The 24,942-nt window shown below is 55.6% G+C and overlaps 2 protein-coding genes and 1 long non-coding RNA gene across 9 annotated transcripts in view; 2 read left to right on the top strand and 1 right to left on the bottom strand.

Annotated features, from left to right (window-relative positions):
* The first annotated feature begins 219 nt into the window (after positions 1–219).
* Positions 220–1,955, top strand: LOC140627753 (heat shock transcription factor, X-linked member 3-like). Its single transcript, XM_072816329.1, has 2 exons — positions 220–795; positions 1,247–1,955. The coding sequence occupies exons 1-2, from the start codon at positions 307–309 to the stop codon at positions 1,835–1,837; spliced, it is 1,080 nt and encodes a 359-aa protein (XP_072672430.1). The 5' UTR covers positions 220–306; the 3' UTR covers positions 1,838–1,955.
* A 548-nt stretch (positions 1,956–2,503) lies between these two features.
* EOLA2 (endothelium and lymphocyte associated ASCH domain 2) lies at positions 2,504–24,892 on the bottom strand. 7 transcript variants are annotated; one of them, XM_072816333.1, is made up of 5 exons: positions 24,593–24,888; positions 23,572–23,624; positions 23,216–23,307; positions 4,210–4,491; positions 2,504–3,345 (listed from the first exon to the last, which is right to left on the bottom strand). In XM_072816333.1, exons 4-5 carry the CDS (start codon positions 4,460–4,462, stop codon positions 3,122–3,124), a joined length of 477 nt encoding a protein of 158 aa, XP_072672434.1. In that variant the 5' UTR covers positions 4,463–4,491; positions 23,216–23,307; positions 23,572–23,624; positions 24,593–24,888; the 3' UTR covers positions 2,504–3,121. The 7 variants fall into 7 exon arrangements, with proteins under 7 accessions (XP_072672434.1, XP_072672437.1, XP_072672435.1 ...); XM_072816336.1 differs by lacking the exon at positions 23,216–23,307 and having other exon boundaries at positions 3,746–4,491; positions 24,593–24,892; XM_072816334.1 differs by lacking the exon at positions 23,216–23,307.
* The window catches only part of LOC140627755 (uncharacterized), a 291,600-nt gene continuing 291,262 nt past the window's right edge, over positions 24,605–24,942 (top strand). Inside the window, exon 1 of the long non-coding RNA XR_012026376.1 lies at positions 24,605–24,903. This is a non-coding gene — a long non-coding RNA (uncharacterized lncRNA). The remainder of the gene's footprint in view (positions 24,904–24,942) is intronic.

Genomic DNA, 24,942 nt, shown 5'->3' with positions numbered 1-24,942 from the left:
GAGCCTTTCTGGGCAAGGTGGACCATACTTTTGTGTACTTTGAGACAAGAGAGGAGCTGGGGGCCCTGTGCGTGGCCCCTCCCCCAGCCTTGGCCAGGGCTCCCTGTGCAGACTGGCTCTGAGCCACCTTTGTGACATCACGTGACAGAGGGTGGGGACTCAGGCAGCTGGTTGCCCCACGACCGGGCTCTAGAATCCTGTGAACACTATTTATTGGGCGTCCCTGCACTGGCCCAAGGCATTTCTGACTCGAACGTCCAGTGAGACAGTCTCGGGGCAAAGATGCTCCTGATCTAGACTGGCTCCATGGCTAGTCAGGGTACCGACAAGATGTATGAAGTCAAGCTGGCCCCACCTGGGGATGGAGAGCCAGCGACAGGGATCCCGTCTGATTTATCCCCGGATCCAAATGTGGATTCTGGGGAGATTTTCGAGAAGAATGAGGATGAAGCTGTGAACCGAGATCCAGGACCTCAAGACAACCCACAGCCACAGGCCCAAGACCATGGTGCCGCCAACGTGGAAGAAAACATTCTCGGGCTCTCCTTCCCGAGGAAGCTTTGGAGGATCGTGGAGGACGACGCCTTCACGTCGGTGCGCTGGAACGAGGACGGAGACGCCGTGGTCATCGACGAAGACCTCTTCCAGCGGGAGGTTCTTCACCGGAGAGGCGCAGAGAGGATCTTCGAGACCGACAGCTTAAAGAGCTTCATCCGCCTCATGAACCTGTACGGGTTCAGCAAAATCCGAGCCAGCAACCCCTCAGGTCACTCTCTGGGGAACAAGAAAATGATGGTAAAGTACAAAGGCCTCGCCTGCCCCCTCCCCTGTCTCCCCTGTTCTCTGTCTGTCCCACTCACATAGTCCCAGCGGACTTAGATGACTCCCCTCCCAGAAGGGTTTCCTTTCCCAGGACAATCTCTTTCCCATGACCCTGTTAACAAGGGAGAGAAAGGCTAGGCCTTCCCCTCGAATCTACAAGCCCCTCAGGGAGAGAGTGCTGCTGGGCCCAGACACAGGCTAGGTCATGTCAAATAGGCACGTGGACACCTGAGCCCACATATCATGTGTAGTTCATGAGCTTGGCCTCTCGGGTTGGACAGCCCCGGTGGGCAACCTAAAGGGATGCCATCACAATGGAACCTGGCCATTGTGACAGTGGGGGTGGGGGGTGGCTGCCTTGGTGGCTGCGGCCGCCATGAACCTTCCCCTCCCACAGTGACTAACATGAGGACTCTTGTTTCAGATCTACCGAAATTCCAACTTTCAGAGAGACAGGCCCTTGTTCCTTGACAATGTCCAGAGAAAAGGTGACCTGAAAACCACCACTGCGTGCTCAGGGAGCAGCGCAACCACTCCCAAGAGAAAGAAGCCCACGGCAGCCACAAGACATTCTCCACGAATCCATCACCAGGAATCCACCAAAGAGGACAAGAAGGCCCCCAGGGAAGCCCCAAATGCTCAGGGACCCAGTGGCACCCAGTCATTCACATTCTCTGGCATCTGGTCTCTGAGCAGTGTAGCCGGGTACGCCACCGAAAATCATGGCCCCAGTGAGCTGGCTGGTCCCAGTGGGGAGGGTACCTCCAGGAATGTGATGTTCGCATCCCCGGCCCTGGCCGGGAGGGATGGCGCAGGGGAACTGCCCCCCGCACCCCCCGTTTACCCAGATTACAGGTCAGTGATGTCACTCTACAACACCTGTTATTCCATCCTCTTGGCTGCCCTCTCGGTCATGTCCCCAAACGAGGCCCCAAGTGAGAACGAGGAGCACGAGGGCTCCTCGGATTACAAGTGTGCACTCTGTGAACACTTCAAGGAAAATCCGGGTCCCTAAGCTCACAGGCCAATGGTGACAGATAAAAACACCACTCTGTAACCGCAAATCTATTTTCGGCTTTAATAAAGAAAAGCAAAACTCTGGCAGTAAATAAATGACCTACTGAGCAAGGCGAGTCTGTGTTGTTTTCTCACTTTCGATGCTACCCGTGCCTCATCGGATACCCCCAAGGAGGCTGGGAGTCCTGGCCCAGGACAGGTTTTGGCCCCCGAGAGTCCTCTTTCCTTTGAAACAGCAGCATCTTTGCACACCCAGCGGAGGAGCCGGCTAGGGAGGGGCGAGGCAAGCCCGGGGGGGCGGGGACCTGAGCATAGCCTCCCTCCAGACCTCGGCAGAGTCCCCTTATGTCACTGACCTATCTTGAAATGGGGGAGGGTGGGTTTCCTCAGGGACCCCCTCCCCCCATGATGCCGGGAAGTTGCCGGTCAGCAGCTGAGTGCATCTGGCCAAAGAGCCAGGTGCCTTCCACAGAGGCCCACTCAAAGGCAGGGCCACCCCATCCGCCAAGGGATGCAGGACCACTTGAGTGCAGCGCAGAAGAGACAGGCCATTCCAGTCAACGGCTGGTGGGGGTGCAGGTGGCCCGGCATCCTCACAGGTAACAACCACAACACACAAAACCTCACACAAAAACCACAACAAACCACACAATGACGCAATCCATCACTTTTCCATCAGTGCTGTATTGAGGATCCTTTCTTTGCATACAAAGTAGCCACGCGATGAGTCTAACATGCATACATCAGGGGCCATGGGATGGGACGTGTTGTCAACACAGCAAGAGTCCCTTGCGAGGAAAGACAGGTGCCGTTTCTCAGTCTGACATCCTCGTCTTTGTGAGCAGGGGCGTCTGTGGCTGGCCACTCCCGGGCCTTCCTTGAGTGCCCGCTCCCAGCCTTCCCACAACATCCCCCGGATGCTGTTCCAACATTCCCAGACTTTGACCAGAACAAAGATGGGGGACACACCAACTGGGTCTGTTGAGACGTAATTCTTTGTACGACGAAGAAATCAGCAGGGCCCAAATGAGCGGCAGCGCAAAAGCCTTCAGGGCAGCTCTCCCTTCCTCCTGAGGGTCGAAGCCCTTGAGACTGGCGAGGAACCCAGGCAAGCACCTCACAAGGCAAGTCTGCCGACCTGTCCCCCATGCGTGTGTGGACACACCTGTTTCCATGAACAGCGCACGGTGGCACTGCCAGACCTGACCGCTTCCCGTGTCTGCAGCGCCAAGGGTGGTGATGGTCCGCGTCCCACTGCTGGCTCCGTACCCTTGCAATGGCCTCAGGCCTCCTGCCCCGAGGGGATCAGGTGCTCTGGGATGTCTACCTGGAAGACATCCTTTCCACCTTTCCCGGGGATGGGCTCCAGCAACCATCTAGGGTTTGAGAGTGCGGTGAGGTACTTCTGCTCCAGGCCGGTCAGTACAGCTTGAGTTTCCAGTTCCAGCAGCTCCTCAGGAGCTAAGTCCGCCGGGCACAGCAAGGTATCTCCAACATCGACGAGCCCTGCGCACAAGGACAAGCACACGCTGGTTTTTCCCTCTGGGAACCCAGGCCCGCCTGGCAGAGGACACGGTTACTGACAGTTACCCGCCCTGGAGACCAGGAGGGGCTCACCAAGGGGACGCAGAGGATACCGGGCCCCTGTGACCGAACATTTCCGCCATGCCAAACTCTGCTCAGGGAATGCTGGGGGAGCCGAGGGAGGGAGAGAAGTGAAGTGGAGGGGCTTGTCCTCAATGAGCACACCCAGATCATGGGCTGGACTCAGCCAGACTGCTTAGGGCAGCAGACGATGTGGGGTGGGAGGCAGGGGCAGACACGGGCCATCAGGTCCCTAAGCACTTCGGCAGGTGGCAGAGGCTGCTGTGGGGCCCTACCCACCACCGAGGGTTAGGGAACTTACCCAGGACGCCAGGACAGTGGGGGCGGGGCATTGCACCGGAAGCCAGCAACAGCCTGAGTGAGGAGGCTACCCCGACCCACAGCCGGTCCCGGGTGCCTCCCATGGTCTCTGCCGCACCTATGCGCGTGTGCACACGCACACACTCATCTGCGGACACATGGGTGGACACGTACACACCCACAGACAAATCCCACATGGAGACCTGGAACCTGGCCCTGCCTCTCAGATCAAAACTGGGACCTGAGGCCCAGAGCAGATGCAGGGTTCACCTGAGGTCATGGGGCCTCAGCAAAGTCCCCGCCCCCGGCCCAGGGCCCCCCTGCCCCCAGGAAGGTGGGAGTCTTCCAGAAAGCACCACCCACAAGCCTAGCAGTTCAAAGGAAGGCAAGCCAGAAAGCTCCTGAGCCTGGTCCTGGGGAGGAGCCCTCAGGGTATGGGAGCCACGTCTGCTGCCCAGCACTTGCCAGCTATCACGCCGCGGCCGTACTTTTCCCCTTCCTGAAGCAGGGCCTGAATCTGTGTGGGGGTCATGCCGAGCCTCTGCAGCAGCAGCTCCCTCCACGTGGCGCCGTCCCAGTCCCGGTGAGCGATGTGGATGGCGATGGTCCGGTTCCGGTGGCCGCTCAGCACTGGACGCCAACGTGTCTCCACTGTCTTCACGCCATTCAGCACGAAACCCGCGTAAGGCTGCCGGAAGGAGAGGCAGCCGAACTGCATGGCCCTCCAGCTCCCGGGCCTCACCGGGCCTGCGGAAACACGGAACTGCCAATGGCCACGAGCGCCACGCTCGGTGCTCCGAGCTCCCGACCACGGGCCAGACCGCTCTGCAGTGTTCCCGGGGCGGCCCAAGACCCCACTGACCCGGACTCCTTCGTTTGAGTCCTACAGTCGGCTGACAGGCCCCAAGAAAGGGGCTGCGCGTCGGGATGACCTGGCCATCAGCCGAGCCTCTGGGAGCCCCCAGGAGGGCAGGGCCAGCTGGAGGAGAGCTGGCCAGGAGAGCATGGGCTCGGTTTCACCCCAGGGGACACTGAGGCAGGAGAACCCAGAGCGGCAGGGCCCCCGGGTTCACAGCTCAGCCAGCTGGCCGCAGCCGCCTCCCAGCACACAGTCCCGGGCTTGGCTTCTTCTCCTGACGGCCCCCACCCCAACCCGCTTGGGGCCTGTGGCCGCCACCGAGGCACTGCTGAACTCATCTCCCGGTGCCCAGCCCGGGGCTGCCGAGCCCACATCCTTGACATCTCAGCTCAGCGCTGTGATCGCAGCTGGCCCCGGCAGGTGTCTCCTCCACATCCCTTTGGGTGGGACCCTCCTGTGACCCCTTCCTGCCCCACCGCTCTCCACTATCAAAAGGCACCCCGCCCCCCCAACCCCGACCCGAACCTAGAGAAAGGAAACACAAGAGCGAGGACGGCCAGTACTGGGCCACATGCACTGCGTCTATGCCGGGTGCTAGGGGTGGGCATAACCCACGCACACAGGACTCAACCCTCTGACACCTCGGGAGGGCAGCACCACCATCGCCCCCTCCATATGTGCAAAGGAGGGGCCGAGGGACAGACATGGCCTGTGATCACAGAAGATCTGAGAGCACGCACCCCCTTCCTCGCACCTGGATTGTGGGCGCCTCCCTCCTCCTCCCGGGAGGACACAGCTGTGCAGTGGGCAGTGCGGGGCCCCAGGCCTGAACCTCCCTGCTGGGCCCCCGCACCTCCCAGAGCCTCAGTCTCCCGGGTGGCTGTGAGGATCGTTGACAAGTCACCGAGGGAACCTAGTCCAGTACACGGCACCTCATGGGGCGGCTACAAAGGGTGGCTCCCCATCACCGCCACCCTCACCATCATCGGGCCTGGGGCTGTACATGGCCCATGAGCACCACCTCCTCCAGTCCAGCTCTGCTCCCAGTTCCGGAACTACATCTGCCCGGCCTCAGCGACAGTCCCTTAAGAAAACGCACCCACTCTCAGACTCGAGGCCTCGTGATCACAAAAGCTGCCTCACACTGGCCCCCTTCCCAACCCACTGTCCCCACACCCAGAGCCACGGCCTGCCCCCACCTCTCCAGCTGAGCAGCCCTGTCGGGTGACCCCAGCTGTGCCCGGGACCCTGGCCCTCTCGCTCACTCCAGGTCCTGGCCCTGTCTGTGCCTGCTCACGCACCCTCAGCCCATCCCTCTGAGCAGACGGCCTGTTTACAGACACCCACACCTGGAAGTCCCTCACCGAGGGTCAGACTCCCCCCAGCACACCCCCGAGCCCACACACACCTCCAGCGCCTGCCGCCTCCTCTAAACCCCTGCAGAGCAGTGGTCCCCATGGTCTACCCTTGCAGCCTCTACTGCTTCACCACGCACTGCCCCCCCCACTCTCCACAGTAGTCACCGCACGCACCAGTGACCTGCCTCCTGGTGTTCTGTTCTCATCTAACTCACGGCCAGACAGCCCTGACGTGGCGACCACCTCTACGTCCCTTCTTCTCAGGCTTCTCCATAGCACGCTCGCTCGCTCTGCCTCCCTTCACACAGGCCCTGCCCACTTCATCTCACCGTCCACAGGCAGGACACTCTCAGGTCCCCAAGCCCCGCCACCCCAAATCCACTTCTTATACCGCTGCAAGTGGATTTAAACACCAATCTGTTGTTCGGTCCCTGAGGAAGCAGCTGACCCTGTTCCCTTACCTGCACCTGGGACTCAGAGTGAGTGGGGCCGGCCCCAAGCCTAGCCAGAGTCTGAGTCCTCTCCATTGGCACCATGGCCATAATCCCTTTGGCCCCAAACCCCTTCAGCATCTGAACACTCTCCATGGTCCCCATGGCCACAATCCCAGTATGGCCCCAAACCTACCCAGAGTCTGAACCCCCTGCACCGGTCCCCATGGCTACAATCCAAATCTAGCCCCAAAACCTACTCAGAGCCTGAAGCCTCTCCATGGTCGCCATGGCCACAGTACTAGTCTGGCCCCAAACGTACTCAGATACTGACGCCTCACCACAGACCCATGGCCATAACCTGAGTCTGGCCTTAAAACCACTCAGAGCTGGACCCACATCCATGGTCTCACGGCTAAAAATATAGTATGGTCCCACACCTACTTTGAGCCTGAACCCTATCTATTGTCTTCATGGCCACAATGCTAGTGTTGCCCCAAACTTAGCCTGACCCTACTGCGTGGTCGCCATAGTCACATTCCTACTCTGACCTTAGGCCTACACAGAGCATGACCCCTTTCCATGGTCCCCATGGACACAAATAGAGTCTGGCCCCAAACCTACTCAGAGCATGAACCCTCTCCATCAACTCCAGGGACAAAATCCCCCAACCTATGCAGAATATGAATCCATTTTATGGCCCATGGCCACAATCCTAGTCTGGCCCCAAACCTACTCAGAGCCTGACCCCTCTCCTCTGGTCCCATGGCGACAATCCCAGTAGGGGCCAAACCTACTCAGAGATTGACACCACTTCATCGTCTCCATGGACACAATCCAAGTCTGCTCCCAAACCTACTCAAAGCCTGACCCCTCACATGGTCTCCATGACCACAAACCTAGTCAGAGTTCTCAAACCTACTCAGAGCCTGACCCTTCTCCATGAACCAACCATTGACTACAATCCCAGTATGGCCCCAAACCTACTCAGAGTGTGACCACTACACATCGTCTCCATGGCCAATCCTAATCCGGCCGCAAAGCTACACACAGCTTGACTGGTCCTCATGGTCCCCATGGCCAGAATCCTATTCTGAACTGAAGCCTACTCACAGATGGACACCTCTCCATCCGCTCCATGGCTACAATCATAGTCTGTCCCCAAAGATACTCAGAGGTTGGCCCTATTCCATGGTCCTTAAGGCCATAATCCGAAACTGGCCAGAAACCTACTCAGAGCATGGCCCATCTCCATGGTTGCCATGGCCATGAACCTAGTAGGCCCCAATCATACTCAGAGCCTGAACCCTCTCCATGGACCCATGGCCATAATCCTAGTCTGGCTGCAAACCTATTTGGAGCCTGAACTCTCTCCATGGTCCCCATTGTGAAAATCCTAGTCTGGCCCTGAAACCTACTCAGTCTGATACTTCTCCATTATCTCCATGGCAAAAATCACACTCTGGCCCAAAACCTACTCAGAGCCTGACCCCTCATAATCATCTCCATCCACAATCCCGACCTACTCGGTGCCTGACCCCCCTCCATGGTCCACATGGCTACAAATCCAGTGTGAACCCAAACCTACTGAGACCTGACCCCTCTACATCATTCCCATAATCACAATCAGAGTCTAGCCTGAAACCTACGTATAGGATGACCCCTTTCCTTTATTTCCATGGCCAGAATCCTAATCTTCATGAAATCTAGTCAAAACTTGAACTCTCTTCATGGTCCCTATGGACACAATCCCAGTCTGGTCCATAACCTGCTATGAGCTTCACCCCTCTACACAATTCTAGTCTGGCACAGACATACTCAGAGCCCGATCCCTTTCCATGGTCCCCATGACCACTATCCCAGCCTGTCTTTCAATCTAATTAGAGCCTTACCCCTCTCCATGGTCCCTTTGGCTACAAACCCAGTCCAGGCTGAAACCTACTCAGCCTGACCCCATTACATCATCCTGAAAATAAAAATTCTAGTCTGGACCCAAACCTACTAAGAGCCAGTCACCTCTTCATGTTCCTCATGGTCAGAATCCTAGTCTAGGCCACAAACTACTCAGTGTCTGACCCCTCTCAATCATCTCGATGGCCACAATTGCAGTCTTGCCCCAAATCTACTCAGAATCAGACCCTATAGCATGGACCCATGATGACAATCTTATCTGGCCAAAGCTACTCAGATCTTGACCCCTCTCTATCATCTCCAAGGCCACAACCCAGTCCGGTACCAAACCTACTCAGAGCATGACCCCTCATCATTGTCTCTATGGCCACAATCATAGTTTGGCCACAATCCTACGCAGAGCCTGATGCCGCATCATGGAGGCCATGGCGACAATCCTAGTGCCCCCAAGCTACTCAGTGCCTGGCCCTCTCCATTGTCTCCATAGCCACAATCTGAGTCTTTCCCAAAACCTCCTCAGAGCGTGATTCCTCTCCATGCTCCTCACGGCCTCATCCTAGCTAGCCCAAACCTGCTCAGAGCATGGGATGTCTCCATATTCTCCAGGACCCAATTCCTAATATGACACCAAACCTACCCAGATCCTGACCCTCTCCATGGTCCCCATGGATGTAAATATAGTCTGGTCCGAAACCTACTCATAGTATGGTCCCCTCTACATGGTCCCCATGGCTACAATCCCAGTCTGGCACCAATACTACCCAGTGCCTGACCCCTCTCCATTGTCTCAATGGCCAAATCCTAGCCTGCCCTTAACCTATTCACACTCAGACATGTCACCATGGTGACTGGAGCCACAATCTCAGGCTGGACCCAAACCTACTCATAGCATGACCCTTCTCTCTCCTACAAATATCCACAATTTCTGTCGGGCACCAAATCTACTCAGACTAAACCCTTTTCTTCGTCACCATGGCCAGAATACTAATCTGCCCCGGACCAAACTAAGAGCCTGACCCCCCTCCACGATCCACATAGCAACAATATCAATAGACCCCAACCCTATTCAGAGACTGACCCCTCTAAATAGTCTACATGGCCACAAACCCGGGAGGCCCAAAACCAACTCAGAGGCAGACACCTCTTCATGGTCCACATGGCCACACTCCCAGTAGGCCCCAAACATATTCAGAGCCTGAAGACTATTCATAGTCCACATGGCCACAAACCTAGTCTGGTCCCGAACCTACGCAGAGCTACACCTATGTCCATCATCACCTTGGCCAGAATCCTAATCTGATCCCAACCCTACTCAGAGCCTGACACCTTTCCATGGTCCACAAGTCCAATATTCCAGTAAGCCCCAATTCTACTCAGAGCATCAACCCTCGCCTTCATCTCCCTGGTCAAAATCCTAGTATTTTGCCAAACGTACTCACAGCCTGCGCCATCCTAGGACCCCAGGGTGGCAATCACAGTAGGCACCAAACCAACTCTGAGCTTCCTCCCCTTCACTTTCTGCATGGACAAAATCCTAGCCTGAGACACAGCCTATTCAGGGCCCCAATCCTGGACCACGTTTCCATGGCCACAATCCCAGTCTGGCACCCAACCTACGCACAGGGCGCCCCCTCTCCAAGGCCATCACGGATACAACCCATTCTGGCCGCAAAATTACTCAGACCTTGACAACCACATCAGGGTTGCCATGGTAACGAAGCTAGTTCCCTCAACCAAGTCAGAGCCTGACCTCTCTCGAGACATGGTCCCTGTACAGTCCAATAGAGACTGGCCCCAAACCTACTCAGGGCCAGTCACCTCTCCATAGCTCTTGCGGCCACATTCGCAGTCTGGCCCCAAACCTTCTCAGAGCCTGACCCCTCTCCATTGTCCACTAGGCAAATATCCCAATAACCCAAACCTGCTAAGAGAATAACCCCTCTAGATGGTCCCCCTGGACACAAGCTGAGTAGGCCTGCAAATGTACTTAGAGCCTCAACCCTCTCCATCGTCTCCCTTGTCACAAACCTAGCCTTTCACGAAATCGACTCAGAGCCTGAGGATGCCTTTTGGTCCCCAAGGTGGCAATCCCAGCAGGCCCCAAAACAACTCTGAGCTCCCTCCCATCCTTGTCTCAATGGACAAAATCCTAGTCGAGGCCACAACCTATTCAGTGCCCCACCCCTCTCCCTCCTTACCATGGCCACAATACCACTCTAGTCCCCAATCTAAACACAGGGTGTCCCCCCTTCAAGGCCATCATGGCTTCCACCCATTTTGTCCACAAACCTACTCAGAGCTTGATCTCTCATCAAGGTTGCCATGGTTACAAACCAAGTTGCCCCAAGCTACCCAGAGCCTGACCTCTCTCCATGGTTCCCATGCATTCCAATAGAGACTGGCCCCAAACCGACTCAGGGTCAGACACCTCTCCATAGTACTTGTAGCCACATTCGCAGTTGGCCACAAACCTACTCAGAGCCTGACCCCTCTCCATGGTCCAAAACGCCAATATCCCAGGAGGACTCAACTGTACTCAGAGCCTGACACCTCTCCGAGGTCCTCAGGGCCACAATCCGAGTAGGCCCCAAACCTACGTAGAGCCACAACAGTCTCCATCGACTCCCTGGTCACAAATGTACTCTTTCACAAATCGACTCAGAGCCTGACGATCTCTTTTGGTCCCAAAGGTGGCAATCACATTAGGCCCGAAACCTACTCTGAGCTCCTTCCCTCAATGCTTCCATGGCCACATTCCCAGTCTGGCACCCAAACTACGCACAGGGTGTCCCCTCTTCAAGGCCATCATGGCTACAACCCATTCTGGCCACAAACTTACTCAGTCCTTGACCCCCACATCAGGGTTGCCATGGTTACGAACCTAGTACGGTCAACCCACTCAGAGCCTGACCTCTCTTGAGACATGGTCCCTGTGCAGTTCAATAGAGACTGGCCCCAAACATACACAGGGCCAGTCACCTCTCCATAGCTCTTGTGGCCATATTTGAAGTCTGGCCCCAAACCTTCTCAGAGCCTGTCCCCTCTCCATGGTCCACTAGACAAATATCCCAGTAGGACCCAAACCTACTAAGAGAATGACCCCTCTCCATGGTCCACCTGGACACAAGCAGATTAGGCCGCAAACGTACTTAGAGCCTCAACCCTCTCCATTGCCTCCCTCGTCACAAACCTAGCCTTTCAAGAAATCGACTCAGAGCCTGAGGATGCCTTTTGGTCCCCAAGGTGGCAATGCCAGCGGGCCCCAAACCTACTCTGAGCTCCCTCCCCTTCACTGTCTCAATGGACAAAATACTAGTCTGGGCCACAACCTACTCAGTGCCCCACCCTTTTCCCTCCTTACTATGGCCACAATCCCACTCTAGTACCCAACCTACACACAGGGTGTCCCCTCTTCAAGGCCATCATGGCTTCCACCCATTTTTTCACAAACCTACTGAGAGCTTGAACTCACATCAAGGTTGCCATGGTTACAAACCAAGTTGCCCCAAGCTACCCAGAGCCTGACCTCTCTCCATGGTCTCCATGCACTCCAATAGAGACTGGCCCCAAACTTACTCAGGTCAGTCACCACTCCATAGATCTAGGGCCACATTCGCAGTCTCGCCCCAAACCTACTCAGAGCCTGACCCCTCTCCATGGTTCAAAAGGCCAATATCCCAGGAGGACTCAACCGTACTCAGAGCCTGACCCCTCTCCCAGGTCCACAGGGCCACAATCCGAGTAGGCCCCAAACCTACGTAGAGCCACAACAGTCTCCATCGACTCCCTGGTCACAAATGTACTCTTTCACAAATCGACTCAGAGCCTGACGATCTCTTTTGGTCCCAAAGGTGGCAATCCCAGTAGGCCCGAAACCTACTCTGAGCTCACTCCCCTTCACTGTTTCCATGGCCACAATCCCAGTCTGGCACCCAACCTACGCACAGGGTGTCCCTTCAAGGGCCATCATGGCTACAACCCATTCTGGCCACAAACTTACTCAGACCTTGACCCCCACATCAGGGTTGCCATGGTTACGAATCTAGTTCCCTCAACCCACTCAGAGCCTGACCTCTCTTGAGACATGGTCCCTGTGCAGTCCAATAGAGACTGGCCCCAAACCTACTCAGGGCCAGTCACCTCTCCATAGCTCTTGTCGCCACATTTGAAGTCTGACCCCAAAACTTCTCAGAGCCTGTCCCCTCTCCATGGACCACTACTAATATCCCAGTAGGACCCAAACCTACTAAGAGAATGACCCCTTGCATGATCCACCTGGACACAACCAGAGGAGGCTGCAAACGTACTTAGAGCCTCAACCCTCTCCATCGTCTTCCTCGTCACACACCTAGCCTTTCACGAAACTGACTCAGAGCCTGAGGATGCCTTTTGGTCCCCACGGTGGCAATCCCAGCGGGCCCGAAACCTACTCTGAGCTCCCTCCCCTTCACTGTCTCAATGGACAAAATACTAGTCTGGGCCGCAACCTATTCAGTGCCCCAACCCTCTCCCTCCTTACCATGGCCACAATCCAACTCTAGTCCCCAATCTACACACAGGGTGTCCCCTCTTCTATGCCATCATGGCATCCACCCATTTTGGCTATAAACCTACTCAGAGCTTGAAGCCACATCAAGGTTGCCATGGTTACAAACCAAGTTGCCTCAAACTACCCAGAGCCTGACCTCTCTCCTTGGTCCCCATGCATTCCAATAGAGACTGGCCCCAAACCGACTCAGGGTCAGTCACCTCTCCATAGTACTTGTAGCCACATTCGCAGTTGGCCAGAAACCTACTCAGAGCCTGACCCCTCTCCAAAGTCCACATGGACACAGTCTGAGTGGGCCCCAAACTTACTTAGAGCCTCAACCGTCTCCATCGTCTCCCTGGTCACAAACGTAGTCTTCCACGAAATTGACTCAGAGCCGGATGATCTCTTTTGGTCCCAAAGGTGGCAATCTCAGTAGGCCCGAAACCTACTCTAAGCTCACTCCCCTCACGGACTCCATGGCCACAATCCCACTCTAGTCCCCAGCCTACGTACAGGGTGTCCCCTCTTCAAGGCCATCATGGCTACAACCCATTCTGGCCACAAACTTACTCATCCCTTGACCCCCACCTCAAGGTTGCCATGGTTACAAACCAAGTTGCCTCAAGCTACCCAGAGCCTGACCTGTCTCCATGATCCCCATGCATTTCAATAGAGACTGGCCCCAAACCTACTCAGGGTCAGTCACCTCTCCATAGACCTTGTGGCCACATTCGCAGTCTCGCCCCATACCTACTCAGAGCCTGACCCCTCTCCATGGTCCAAAACGCCAATATCCCAGGAGGACTCAACCATACTCAGAGCCTGACCCCTCTCCCAGGTCCACGGGGCCACAATCCGAGTAGGCCCCAAACCTACTTAGAGCCACAACAGTCTCCATCGACTCCCTGGTCACAAATGTACTCTTTCACAAATCGACTCTGAGCCTGAGGATCTCTTTTGGTCCGAAAGCTGGCATTCCCAATAGGCCGAAACCTACTCTGAGCTTACTCCCCTTCACTGTTTCCATGGCCACAATCCCAGTCTGGCACCCAACCTACACACAGGGTGTCTCCTCTTCAAGGCCATCATGGCTACAACCTATTTTGGCCACAAACTTACTCAGACCTTGACAACCACATCAGGGTTGCCATGGTAACGAAGCTAGTTCCCTCAACCAACTCAGAGCCTGACTTCTCTCGAGACATGGTCCCTGTGCAGTCCAATAGAGACTGGCCCCAAACCTACTCAGGGTCAGTCACCTCTCCATAGCTCTTGTCGCCACATTCGAAGTCTGGCCCCAAACCATCTCAGAGCCTGTCCCCTCTCCATGGTCCACTAGACAAATATCCCAGTAGGACCCAATCGACTAAGAGAATGCTCCCTCTGCATTGTCCACCTGGACACAACCTAGGTAGGCCACAAACGTACTTAGAGCCTCAACCCTCTCCATCGTCTCCCTCGTCACAAACCTAGCCTTTCACAAAATCGACTCAGCGCCTGAAGATGCCTATTGGTCCCCATGGTGGCAATCTCAGTAGGCCCCAAACCTATTCTGAGCTCCCTCCCCTTCACTGTCTCAATGGACAAAATCCTAGTCTGGGCCCAAACCTATACTGTACCCCACCTCTCTTCCTTGTTACCATGGCGACAAAGTCTGGACCCCAACCTATGCACAGGGTGTCACTTCTTCAAGGACCTCATGGCCACAATCCATTCTGGCCACAAACCTACTCAGAGCTTAATCCCTCATCAAGGTTGCCATGGTTACAAACATAGTTCCCTCAACTTACTCAGAGTCATACTTGTCTCCATGGTCCCCATTATTCAAATAGAGCCTGGCCCCAAACCTATCCAGGGTCAGTCACCTTTCTTTAGTACATGTGGCCACATTCGTAGTCTGCCCCAAAAACTACTCAGAGCCTGACGCCTCTCCATTGTCCGCATGGTCAAAATCCAGGAGGCCCCTACTCTACTCAGAGCCGGACTCCTCTGCGTGGTATCCAGGGCCAAAGACCTACTCTGGTCACAATCCACTCAGAGCTTGAGCCCTGTCCATCATTTCCTTGGCCAGAATCCTAATCAGACCCCAAACCTACTCAGAGCCTGACGCCTCTCTATGATCCACAGGCCGATACCCCGGGTTGCCCCAACCCTTCTCAGAGCCTCAACCCTCTCCATTGTCTCCCTGGTCACAATCCTAGTCTTTCACCAAACCTACTCAGAGACTGCCCCTTCCGTTGTCCCCAGGGGGGCAATCCCAGTAGGCCCCAAACCTACTCTGAGCTCCCTCCCCTTCATTGTCTCCATGGACAAAATCCTAGTCTGGGCACCAACTTATTCAGTGTCCCAACCCTCTCCCTTGTTACCATGGCCACCATCCCAGTCTGGCCCCCCAACCTACTAACAGGGTGTCCCCTCTTCAAGGCCATCATGGCTACAACACATTCTGGCCCAAAAACCTACTCAGACCTTGACCCCACATCAAGGTTGCCATGGTTACAAACCTAGTTCCCTCAACCTACTCAGAGCCTGAACTCTCTCCATGGACCCATGCATTCCAATAGAGTGACCCCAAACCACCTCAGGGTCCGTCACCTCACCATAGTACTTGTGGCCGCATTTGCAGTCTGACCCCAAACCTACAGAGACTGACCCCTCCCCATGGTCAAGGCCAATATCCCAGTAGGACCCAACCCTACTCAGAACCTGACCCCTTTCCATGGTCCAAAGGCCAATATCTCAGTAGGACTCAATGCTACTGAGAGTCTCACCCGTCTCCAAGGTTCACATGGCCACAATCCCAGTAGGCCCCAAACCTACTTAGAGCCTCAACCGTCTCCATCGTCTTCCAGGTCACAAACGTAGTCTTTCACGAAATCGACTCAGAGCCTGATGATCTCTTTTGGTCCCAAAGGTGGCAATCCCAGTAGGCCCCAAACCTATTCTGAGATCACTGCCCTTCACTGTCTCCATGGACAAAATCCTAGTCTGGGCACCAAGTTATTCAGTGTCCCACCCCTCTCCCTCGTTACCATGGCCACAATCCCAGTTTGGCCCCCAACCTACTCACAGTGTTTCCCCTCTGCAAGGCCATCATGGCTTCAACCCATTCTGGCCACATACCTACTCAGACCTTGACCTCACATCAAGGTTGCCATGGTTACAAACCCAGTTCCCTCAACCTACTCAGAGCCTGACCTCTCTCCATGGTCCCCATGCATTCCATTACAGACTGGCCCCAAACCTACTCAGGGTCAGTCACCTCTCCATAGTACTTGTGGCCACATTTGCAGTCTGGTGCCAAACCTACACAGTGCTTGACTCTCTTCATGGTTTCCAAGGCTAGTCTCCTCCCAAACCTACCCATGCCTGACCCCTCTCTATGGTCCACATATCCTAATAGCAATCACGTTCCAAAGTAACTAAGAGCCTGCATGCTCTCCATGGTCCATATGGCTTCCAGCTGAGTCTGTCCCCAAACCTACTCAGAGTGTGACCCCTCTATTTCCTGACAGACACAATCATAGTTTGCCCTCAAATCTAGAGCCTAACCCCTCTCCTCTCCATGTTTCCCAAGGCTACAATGCCAGGCTGGTCCCAATCCTACTCATCAGGGCCTGACCCCCCTCCATTGTCTCTGTGACCAAAATCCTAGTCTGCTCCTAAACGTACCCACAGTCAGACCTCTCTCCATGGTTCCCGTGGCTGCAATCTCCGGCTGGACCCAACCCTACTCAGACCATGATCCTTCTCCCTCGTCTACATATCCACACTCTGTCTGCCCCCAACCCTACTCAGCCTGATCCCTCTCCATGGTCCACATGGCCAAAATCCCAGGAGGCCCCAACCTACCCAGAGCCTGACTCCTCTGCATTGTATCCATAGCTACAATCTTAGTCTGCTCACAACCTGACTCAGAGCTTGACCCGGCCCACCTTCTCGATTGCCAGAAACCTAATGTCACCCCCACCCTCCTCAGAGCATGACCCCACTCCATGTTCCCCATGGCCAAAATCCCAGGAGGCCCCAACCCTACTCAGAGCCTGACCCCTCTGCATCATATCCGTGGCCACAATCCTAGTCTGCTCACAATCCGACTCAGAGCGTGATCCCCGTCTATCATCTCCTTGGCCAGAATCCTAATCTGACCCCACCCTCCTCAGAGCATGACCCCGCTCCATGGTCTACATGGCTACAATACGAATCTACACTCAATCCAACTCAGGGCCAAGCTCTTGCAATCATCTCCATGGCCACAAACCCAGGCTGGCCCCAATCCGACTCAGTGCCTGACTCCTCTCCAATATCTCTATAGCCAAAATCCTAGTCTCCCCCTAACCTACTCACAGTCAAACCTGTCTCCATGGTTCCCCTGGACACAATCTCAGACTGGATCCAACCCTACTAAGAGCATGATTCTTCTCCATTGTCCACATATCCACATTTTCTATCTGCCCACAACCCTCCTTAAAGCCTGACCCCTCTCCATGGTCCATATGGCCACAATCCCGGTAGGCCCCTACCCAACTCAGAGCCTGACCCCTCTCCATGGTCCACATGGCCACAATCCCAGTAGGCCCCAAACCTACTCAGAGCCTGACCCCTCTGCATCATATCCATGGCCACACCTAGTCTGGTCCAAACCAACTGAGAGCTTGACCCCTATCCATCACCTCCCTGGCCAGAATCCTAAACTGCCCCACACCCTACTCAGAGCTTGACCACTCTCCATGGTTCACAGAGCCACAATCCCAGTAGGCCCCAATCCAACTCAGAGCCTGACCCCTCTCCATGGTCCACATGGTCACAATCCCAGTAGGTCCCATACCTACTCACAGCCTGCCCCCTCTGTATCATATCCATGGTCACAAACCTAGTCTGGTCCCAAACTTAATCAGAGCCTTGACCCTCTCCATGGTCGACAAGGCCAATATCCCAGTAGGACCCAACCCTACTCAGAGCCTGACCCCTCTCTGTGGTCCACATGGCCACACTCCCAATAGGCCCCAAACCTACTTAGAGCCTCAACAGTCTCCATCATCTCCCCGGTAACAAACCTAGTCTTTCACAAAATCGACTCAGAGTCCGATGATCCTTTCTTGGTCCCCAGGGTGGCAATCCCAGTAGGGCCCAAACCTACTCTGAGCTCCCTCCCCTTCACTGTCTCAATGGACAAAATCCTAGTCTGGGCCCAAACCTATTCAGTGCCCCACCCCTCTTCCTCATTACCATGGCCACAATCCCAATCTGGGCCCCAACCTACTCACAGGGTGTCCCCTCATCAAGGCGCTCATGGCCACAACCCATTCTGACCACAATCATACTCAGAGCTTGACCCCTCATCAATGTTGCCACTATGTTATAACTATGTTATAAACATAGTTCCCTCAACGTACTCAGAGCCATACCTCTCTCCATGGTCCCCATGCATTCAAATAGAGTCTGGCCCCAAACCTACTCAGGGTCAGTCACCTCTCCATAGTACTTTTGGCACATTCGCAGTCTGGCTCCAAAACTACTCAGAGCCTGACCCCTCTTCATGATTTCCCAGGCCAGAATGCTAGTTTGCCCCCAAACCTACCCAGGGCCTGACCCCTCTCTACAGTCCACGTATCCTAATACCAGTCACACTCCAAATGAACTAAGAGACTGCATCCACTCCATGTTCTGGATGGCTTCCAGCTCGTCTGGCCCCAAACCTACTCAGAGTGAGACCCCTCCATGGACCGATAGACACAATCCTAATTTGCCCTCAAATCTAGAGCCCCCCTCTCCATGGTTCCCAAGGATACAATCCCAGGGTGGCCCCAATCCCACTCAGCGCATGACCCCTACCCATTGTCTCTATGACCAAAATCCTAGTCTGCTTTTAAACCCACTCACAGTCAGAACTTTCACCATGGTTTCATGGCCACAATCTCAGGCTGGACCCAACCCTACTCAGACCATGATCCTTCTCCCTCTTCCACAATCCACAGTCTGTCTGGCACCAAACCTACTAAGAGCGTGAACAGTCTTCATTGTCTCCGTGGCCAGAATCTTAATCTGCCCACAACCATACTCAGAGCCTGACCGATCTTGATGGTGCCCGTGGCCACAATCTCAGTAGGCCCCAACCGTACTCAGAGCCTGACCTCTCTCCATGGTGGACATGGCCACACTCGCAGTAGGCCCCAACCCTACTCAGAGCCTGACCCCTTTGCATGGTCCACATGGCCACACTCCCAGTAGGCCCCAACCCTTCTCAGATCCTGACCCCTTTCCATTGTCCCCATGGCCAGAATGCTAATCTATACCCAAACCTACTCAGGGCCACCCCCTTGCAATCATATCCATGGCCACAATCCCACTAGGCTCACATCTGACTCGATGCCTGACCCCTCTCCTTGGTCCATATGGCTATATTCCCAGTGTGGCGCCAAATCTACTGAGAGCCTGATCGCCCTTCATCGTCCACATGGCCACAGTCATAGTCTAGCCCAAAACCGACTTATAGCCTGACCCTTTTCCTATGTCTCCATGGCCAGAATCCTCATCTGCCCTGAAACCTATTCAGAGCTTGACCCCTCTTCATGTTCCCCAAGGCCACAATCCAAGTCTAGCCCCTAGCCGAATCAGAGCAAAACTCCTCTCCACAGTCCCCAGGCAGCAATCCTACTCTGACTACATACCTACTCAGACCCTGAAGACTCATGCTCTCCAGGCTAGAATCCTTGCCTGCTCTCAAACCAACTCAGAACCAGGCCCCTCTCCATCGTGTCTGTGGTCACAATCCTAGCCTTGCCCCAAACCTACTTAAAGCCTCACCCCTCTCCATCTTCTCCATGGTCACAATCCTAGTCTTTTGCCAAACCTACTCACAGCCTGATCCCTCCTTTGTCCCCAGGGTGGCAATCCCAGCAGGCCCCAAAACTACTCGGATCTGACCCCTCTTCTTGTCTCCATGGACAAAATCCTAATCTGGGCCCCAACCTATTCAGCGCCCAACCCCTCTCCTTCATTTCCATGGCCACATTCCAGTCTAGCCCCCAACCTTCTCACAGCGTGTCTCCTCTTCAAGGTCTTCATGGAGACAACCAATTCTGGCCACAAACCTACTCAGAGCTTGACCCCTTATAACGGTTACCACAGTTAGAAACCTAGTTCCCTCAACCTACTCAGAGCCTGACCTCTGTCCATGGTCCCCATGCATTCAAATAGAGTCTGGCCCCAAGCCTACTCACGGTCGGTCACCTCTGCATTGTCTTCGTGCCCACAATCATAGTCTGGCCCCAGAACTACTCAGAGCCCGACCTGTCTCCATGGTTTCCAAGGCCAGAATACTAGTCTGGCCGCAAACCTACCCAAGGCCTGACCCCTCTCTACGGTCCACATACCCCAATACCAGTCAGGCTCCAAATGTACTCAGAACCTGCATCCTCTCCATGGTCCGGATGGCTTCCAGCTCAGTCTGGCCCCAAACCTACTCAGAGTGTGACCCCTCCATGGACCGATAGCCACAATCCTAGTTTGATCTCAAATCTAGAGCCTAACCCCTCGCCATTGTCCCCGTGGCTACAATCCCAGTCTGGCCCCAATCCTACTCAGTGCCTGACTCCTCTCCATTGTTTCTAGGCCAAAATCCTAGTCTGCTCCCAAACCTACTCAGTCAGAGCTATCTTCATGGTTCCCGTGGCCACAATCTCAGGCTGGACCCAACCCTATTCAGAGCATGATCCTTTTCCCTCGTCCACATATCCACGGTTTCTGTCTGGCAACAAACCTACTCAGAGCCTGAACGCTCTTCATCGTCTCCATGGCCAGAATCCTAATCTGTCCCCAACCCTACTCAGAGCCTGACCCCTCTCCATAGTCCACATGGCCTTATCCCAGTAGGCCCCAACTGTATTCGGAGCCTGTCCCATCTCCATGGTACACATGGCCACAATCCCTGTAGGCCCCAACCTGACTCGGAGCCTGTCCACTCGCCATGGTCTACATGGCCACAATCCCAGTAGGCCCCAACCCTACTCAGAGCCTGACCCCTCACCATGGTCCACATGGCCACACTCTCAGTAGGCCCCAAACCTACTCAGAGTCTGACCCCTCTGCATCGTATCCATGGCCACAAACCTAGTCTGGTCCCAAACCAACTCAGAGCTTGACCCCTGTCCATCATCTCCTTGGCCAGAATCAAAATCTGCCCCCAACCCTACTCAGAGCCTGACCCCTCTCCATGGTCCCCATGGCCCTAATACTAATCTTTACCAAAACCTACTCAGGGCCAACCCCTTGCAATCATCTCCATGGACACACTCCCAGTCAGGTTCCCATCCTACTACATGCCTGACCCCTCTCCGTGGTCCACGTGGCTGCAATCCCAGTGTGGCGCCAAATCCACCGAGAGCCTAATCCCTCTTCATTGTCTCCATGGCCACAGCCAGAGTCTAGCCCAAAACCTACTTATAGCCTGACCCTTTTCCTATGTCTCCATGGCCAGAATCCTCATCTTCCCCGAAACCCAGTCAGAGCTTGACCCCTCTCCATGATCCCCATGGCCACAATCCAAGTCTGGCCCCGTAACCTAATCAGAGCATGACTCCTCTCCACGTTCCCCAGGGCCACAATCCTACTCTGACTGAAAACCTACTCAGACCCTGAAGCCTCATCATGCTCTCCAGGCTACAATCCTTGTCTGCTCTCAAACCAACTCAGAACCTGACCCCTCTCCATTGTGTCCATGCTCACAATCCTAGCCTTGCCCCAAACCTACTTAGAGCCTCAGCCCTCTCCATCTTCTCCATGGTCACAATCCTAGTCTTTTGCCAAACCTACCCGGAGCCTGATCCCTCCTTGGTCCTCAGGGTGGCAATCCCGGTAGGCCCCAAACCTACTCTGAGCTGACCCCTCTTCATCGTCTCCATGTACAAAATCCTAGTCTGGGCCCCAACCTATTCAGTGCCCGACCCCTCTCCCTCGTTTCCACGGCCACAATCCCAGTCTGGCCCCCAACCTACTCACAGTGTGTCCCCTCTTCATGTTCTTCATGGTCACTACCCATTCTGGCCACAAACCTACTCAGAGCCTGACCCGTCTCAATGGTCCACATGGCCACACTCCCAGTAGGCCCCAACCCTACTCATCGCCTGACCCCTCTGCGTCGTATCCATGGCCACAAACCTAGTCTGGTCCAAATCCTACTCAGAGCTTGACCCCTGTCCATCATCTCCATGGTCCAAATCCTAATCTCCTCCCAAACCTACTCAGAGCCTGTCCGCTCCCCTTCTTCTTCATGGGCAAAATCCAAGTCTAAAGCTCTCAAGGTCCCATTTAGCACTCAAGTGGTGTCCTGCTCACCTGCTGCGTCACCGCTGGCCCAGAGCAGTGTAGTGTCTGCACCGTGGCCAGAGTGATTCTGGGGCAGGAGTGATTCTATCACATGACTTCCCTGTCTAAGCCTTCTAGGGGAGTCCTGTCCTCTCTAGGACAGATCCACACCTATCACCAGGACCCAAAGACCCCCCATGATGAGCACCCCATCCCCTAGGTCATCTGCTCTCTTTTCCCCTCTACTCACCATCCTGCAGCCATAACGTCCTTCCTTCCATTTCTGGAAGATTCCAAGTCCATCCCTCCCTCAGGTCCTTTCTAGGTTGTTACGGGTTGCATTACATCCCTGCCAAATTTGTGTTGGAAGTCTCACTCCCTGGGTCCTCCAAAAGTAGCCCCATATATAGAAGGAAGTGCTCCTTACAGAAGTACTGAAGTGCCCATGAGCTCAGTTGCATGGACCCTCACCCAGTATGACTGGTGTCCGTATACAATCACAGACAGGCTTGTGAGGACGCAGGCGAGATCTAGAAGCCATGGGATGCCAAAGGTGGCCGGCAAATCACCAGACGCTGGGGGGCAGGGTGGAACACATTGTCTCCCAGCTCTCAGAGGAGGCATATTCAGCCGACGCCTTGAGCTTGGACTCCCAGCCCCCAGAAGTGGGAGACAATTCATTTCTGTTGTCTAAGCCACCCAGTCTGCGGTAGTTCAATACAACCACCCTGGCAAGCTAACACAGAGGGTGGAAGCTGTGTCCTGGACAGCTCCACAGGGTGCACGATGATTTCTCCATCGACGGCACATCCAGAATATCCCTTCATGTCTGGACATCTCCATCTGTCCTATGTTTCACTGCCTGTGTGGCATCCCGTTGTCGGCTGTCCCACAACTTACTGGCTACTCCCTTACTGACGGAGAGTCGCAGGCTGCTTTGCACTTTCCGCCACTACAGAGGACATCCTCACAAACACTCACTGGCATAGGACTTGTTTAGAAGGCGGCTAGGGTCACGGCAGGGGTGTCTGAGATGCTGACACATGCCTGCACACGGCCTTCCACCAAGGCTCACCTGTGTATGCTCCACCCACCACGGGCAAGGGCTCCGTTTCCTCACTCGGCTGTCGGCCCTGAGCACGGTTACTCTGCTCACCCCTTGCCAACCTGATGGGTGACAAAGGGTCGCCCTGGTCACTGGCGAAGGATTATTCACGAGGGAGGCTGGATGTCCTCCCCCTCCCCCCAGCGCGGCCTGGCCCTTTCTCTTTCTTGTACTGGGGCATGTAAGTGGACTGCAGTTTTGCCTCATGTCTGCCATTCAGGGTTTTGGCCAATCCTTTTCTCACCAGGACAACTGAACTGTGTTGGGGGAGCCCCTAGAGGGATGGATCTGTAACAGGTGCCCTCCTGCCTCAGCATGCAGAGTACCTGCTTTGTGGCCTGAGGAGGAAACGCTATTCCACTTCTCTGGGCTTCTTCACCTGCACAAGGATTGGGGGTCGGTGGGTGGAGGAGAAAAACTCTTTACGTACAAGACGACAATGTTGGCTAACATGCCAGAACAGGCTTTCTACTCAGCAGGGATGGGGGGGCCACCGGCACTGAGGAGGGCCCACCAGATGGGAATCACCCCTCACGGTTTGGTTCTGCTAATCATGCCCCAGCCAGCAGCAGAAAAAATCATTTCACGTAAGCAGATCATGTTCTCACAGCCTAGCCCACCCCGTACCCAACAGGAGAAAGAAGACACCACCCCCCTTCCACCGTCACAAGATTTGGGGGCCCTGCAATCCGGTTCCCCTCAATAAAATCCTGAGTAGGCCCCACGGGGATGAGTGCCAAGGGCAAGCAGCTCAACGCCGCACAGCCGGGGTCCTCGGTGAGGCAGGTCACAGCCTGGGGGCCCAGGGGGAGGCGAGGAGGGGCACAGTGAGGGCAGAGTGGTCCGCGTGGACCAGCACGCTCCGTTTCTTGGCGCACACATCCTTCTCTGGTATATGCACTTAGAAACATGGGGGGCCTTTTGATTGGGGCGGGGGAAGGGGGCAGGGAATGGTGGCCTGGGCCGCTCTGCGCATGCTCCCAGACCCCCCCCCCCGCCCAGCCCCGCCCCCCGAGTCCGGGAAACCCCAGCCCAGTGGTACTGTCCCACGCCAGGTGAAGCAGGCGGGGGCCACAAAGGCTTCCTGGCTCCCCTCGCAAAGGGTGGGGGCGGGCCTCCGGGCACCTGTCCCACCGGCCAAGCGAGCCAAGGGTGCGCTAGGCCCACCTGGCAGTCCCAGGGCGCGGAGGACCACCCCCCCCCCCCCACGCTCAGGCGAGGAGACGAGGCGGGCCGCGGAGAGACGACAGAGCGCCCTGCCCGCGTCGGGACTGTCCCGCCATCGCTGCGGCCCAGCACCGGGGACCACCGACAGGTGACAGGCGACAGGCGCCACCGGCCCCTCACCTGATAGGCTCGCTCAGACGCCGGCGTCCTTTCTTTGCGTGGCGTACGCCGGCTCGAACCCACGTACGTCCTTACGCGCCCACGGGGGTACGCAGAAGGCTCGTGCGCAAGCCCGTAGGCACGCAGCCAAGCAGTTCCGTACACACGCACTTACGTACACACGCACATAGGCGCGCAGGCCCCGGCCGCTAGACGTCGTTGGACTCACGCGGCCCCGACTCGCGCGGGAGGATCAGGCTGGACCGGGAGGTAGACGCCGGCGGCCTGAGCGGAACCGGAAGGAAGAAACAACGGGGTGGGGCGAGCGGTCGGTGAGAAGGGGCGGGGCGGGGCGAGCTTGGGGGCGTGGT

This window comes from Canis lupus, chromosome X (assembly GCF_048164855.1).
Source record: "Canis lupus baileyi chromosome X, mCanLup2.hap1, whole genome shotgun sequence".
NCBI lineage: Eukaryota > Metazoa > Chordata > Mammalia > Carnivora > Canidae > Canis > Canis lupus.
The sequence above is the reverse complement of the archived record's forward strand: the minus strand, read 5'-3'. Positions and strand labels throughout refer to the sequence as shown.

Bases quoted from the DNA above. Each gene is read 5' to 3' on its own strand.
- EOLA2 (XM_072816330.1), bottom strand. The intron at 3,346-4,209 runs GCAAGTGCTGGG...CCTTGTGCGCAG, and splicing joins CGGCCGCGGCGTGATAGCTG to GGCTCGTCGATGTTGGAGAT.
- LOC140627753 (XM_072816329.1), top strand. From the start codon at position 307: ATGGCTAGTCAGGGTACCGACAAGATGTATGAAGTCAAGCTGGCCCCA. The intron at 796-1,246 runs GTAAAGTACAAA...CTCTTGTTTCAG, and splicing joins TGGGGAACAAGAAAATGATG to ATCTACCGAAATTCCAACTT.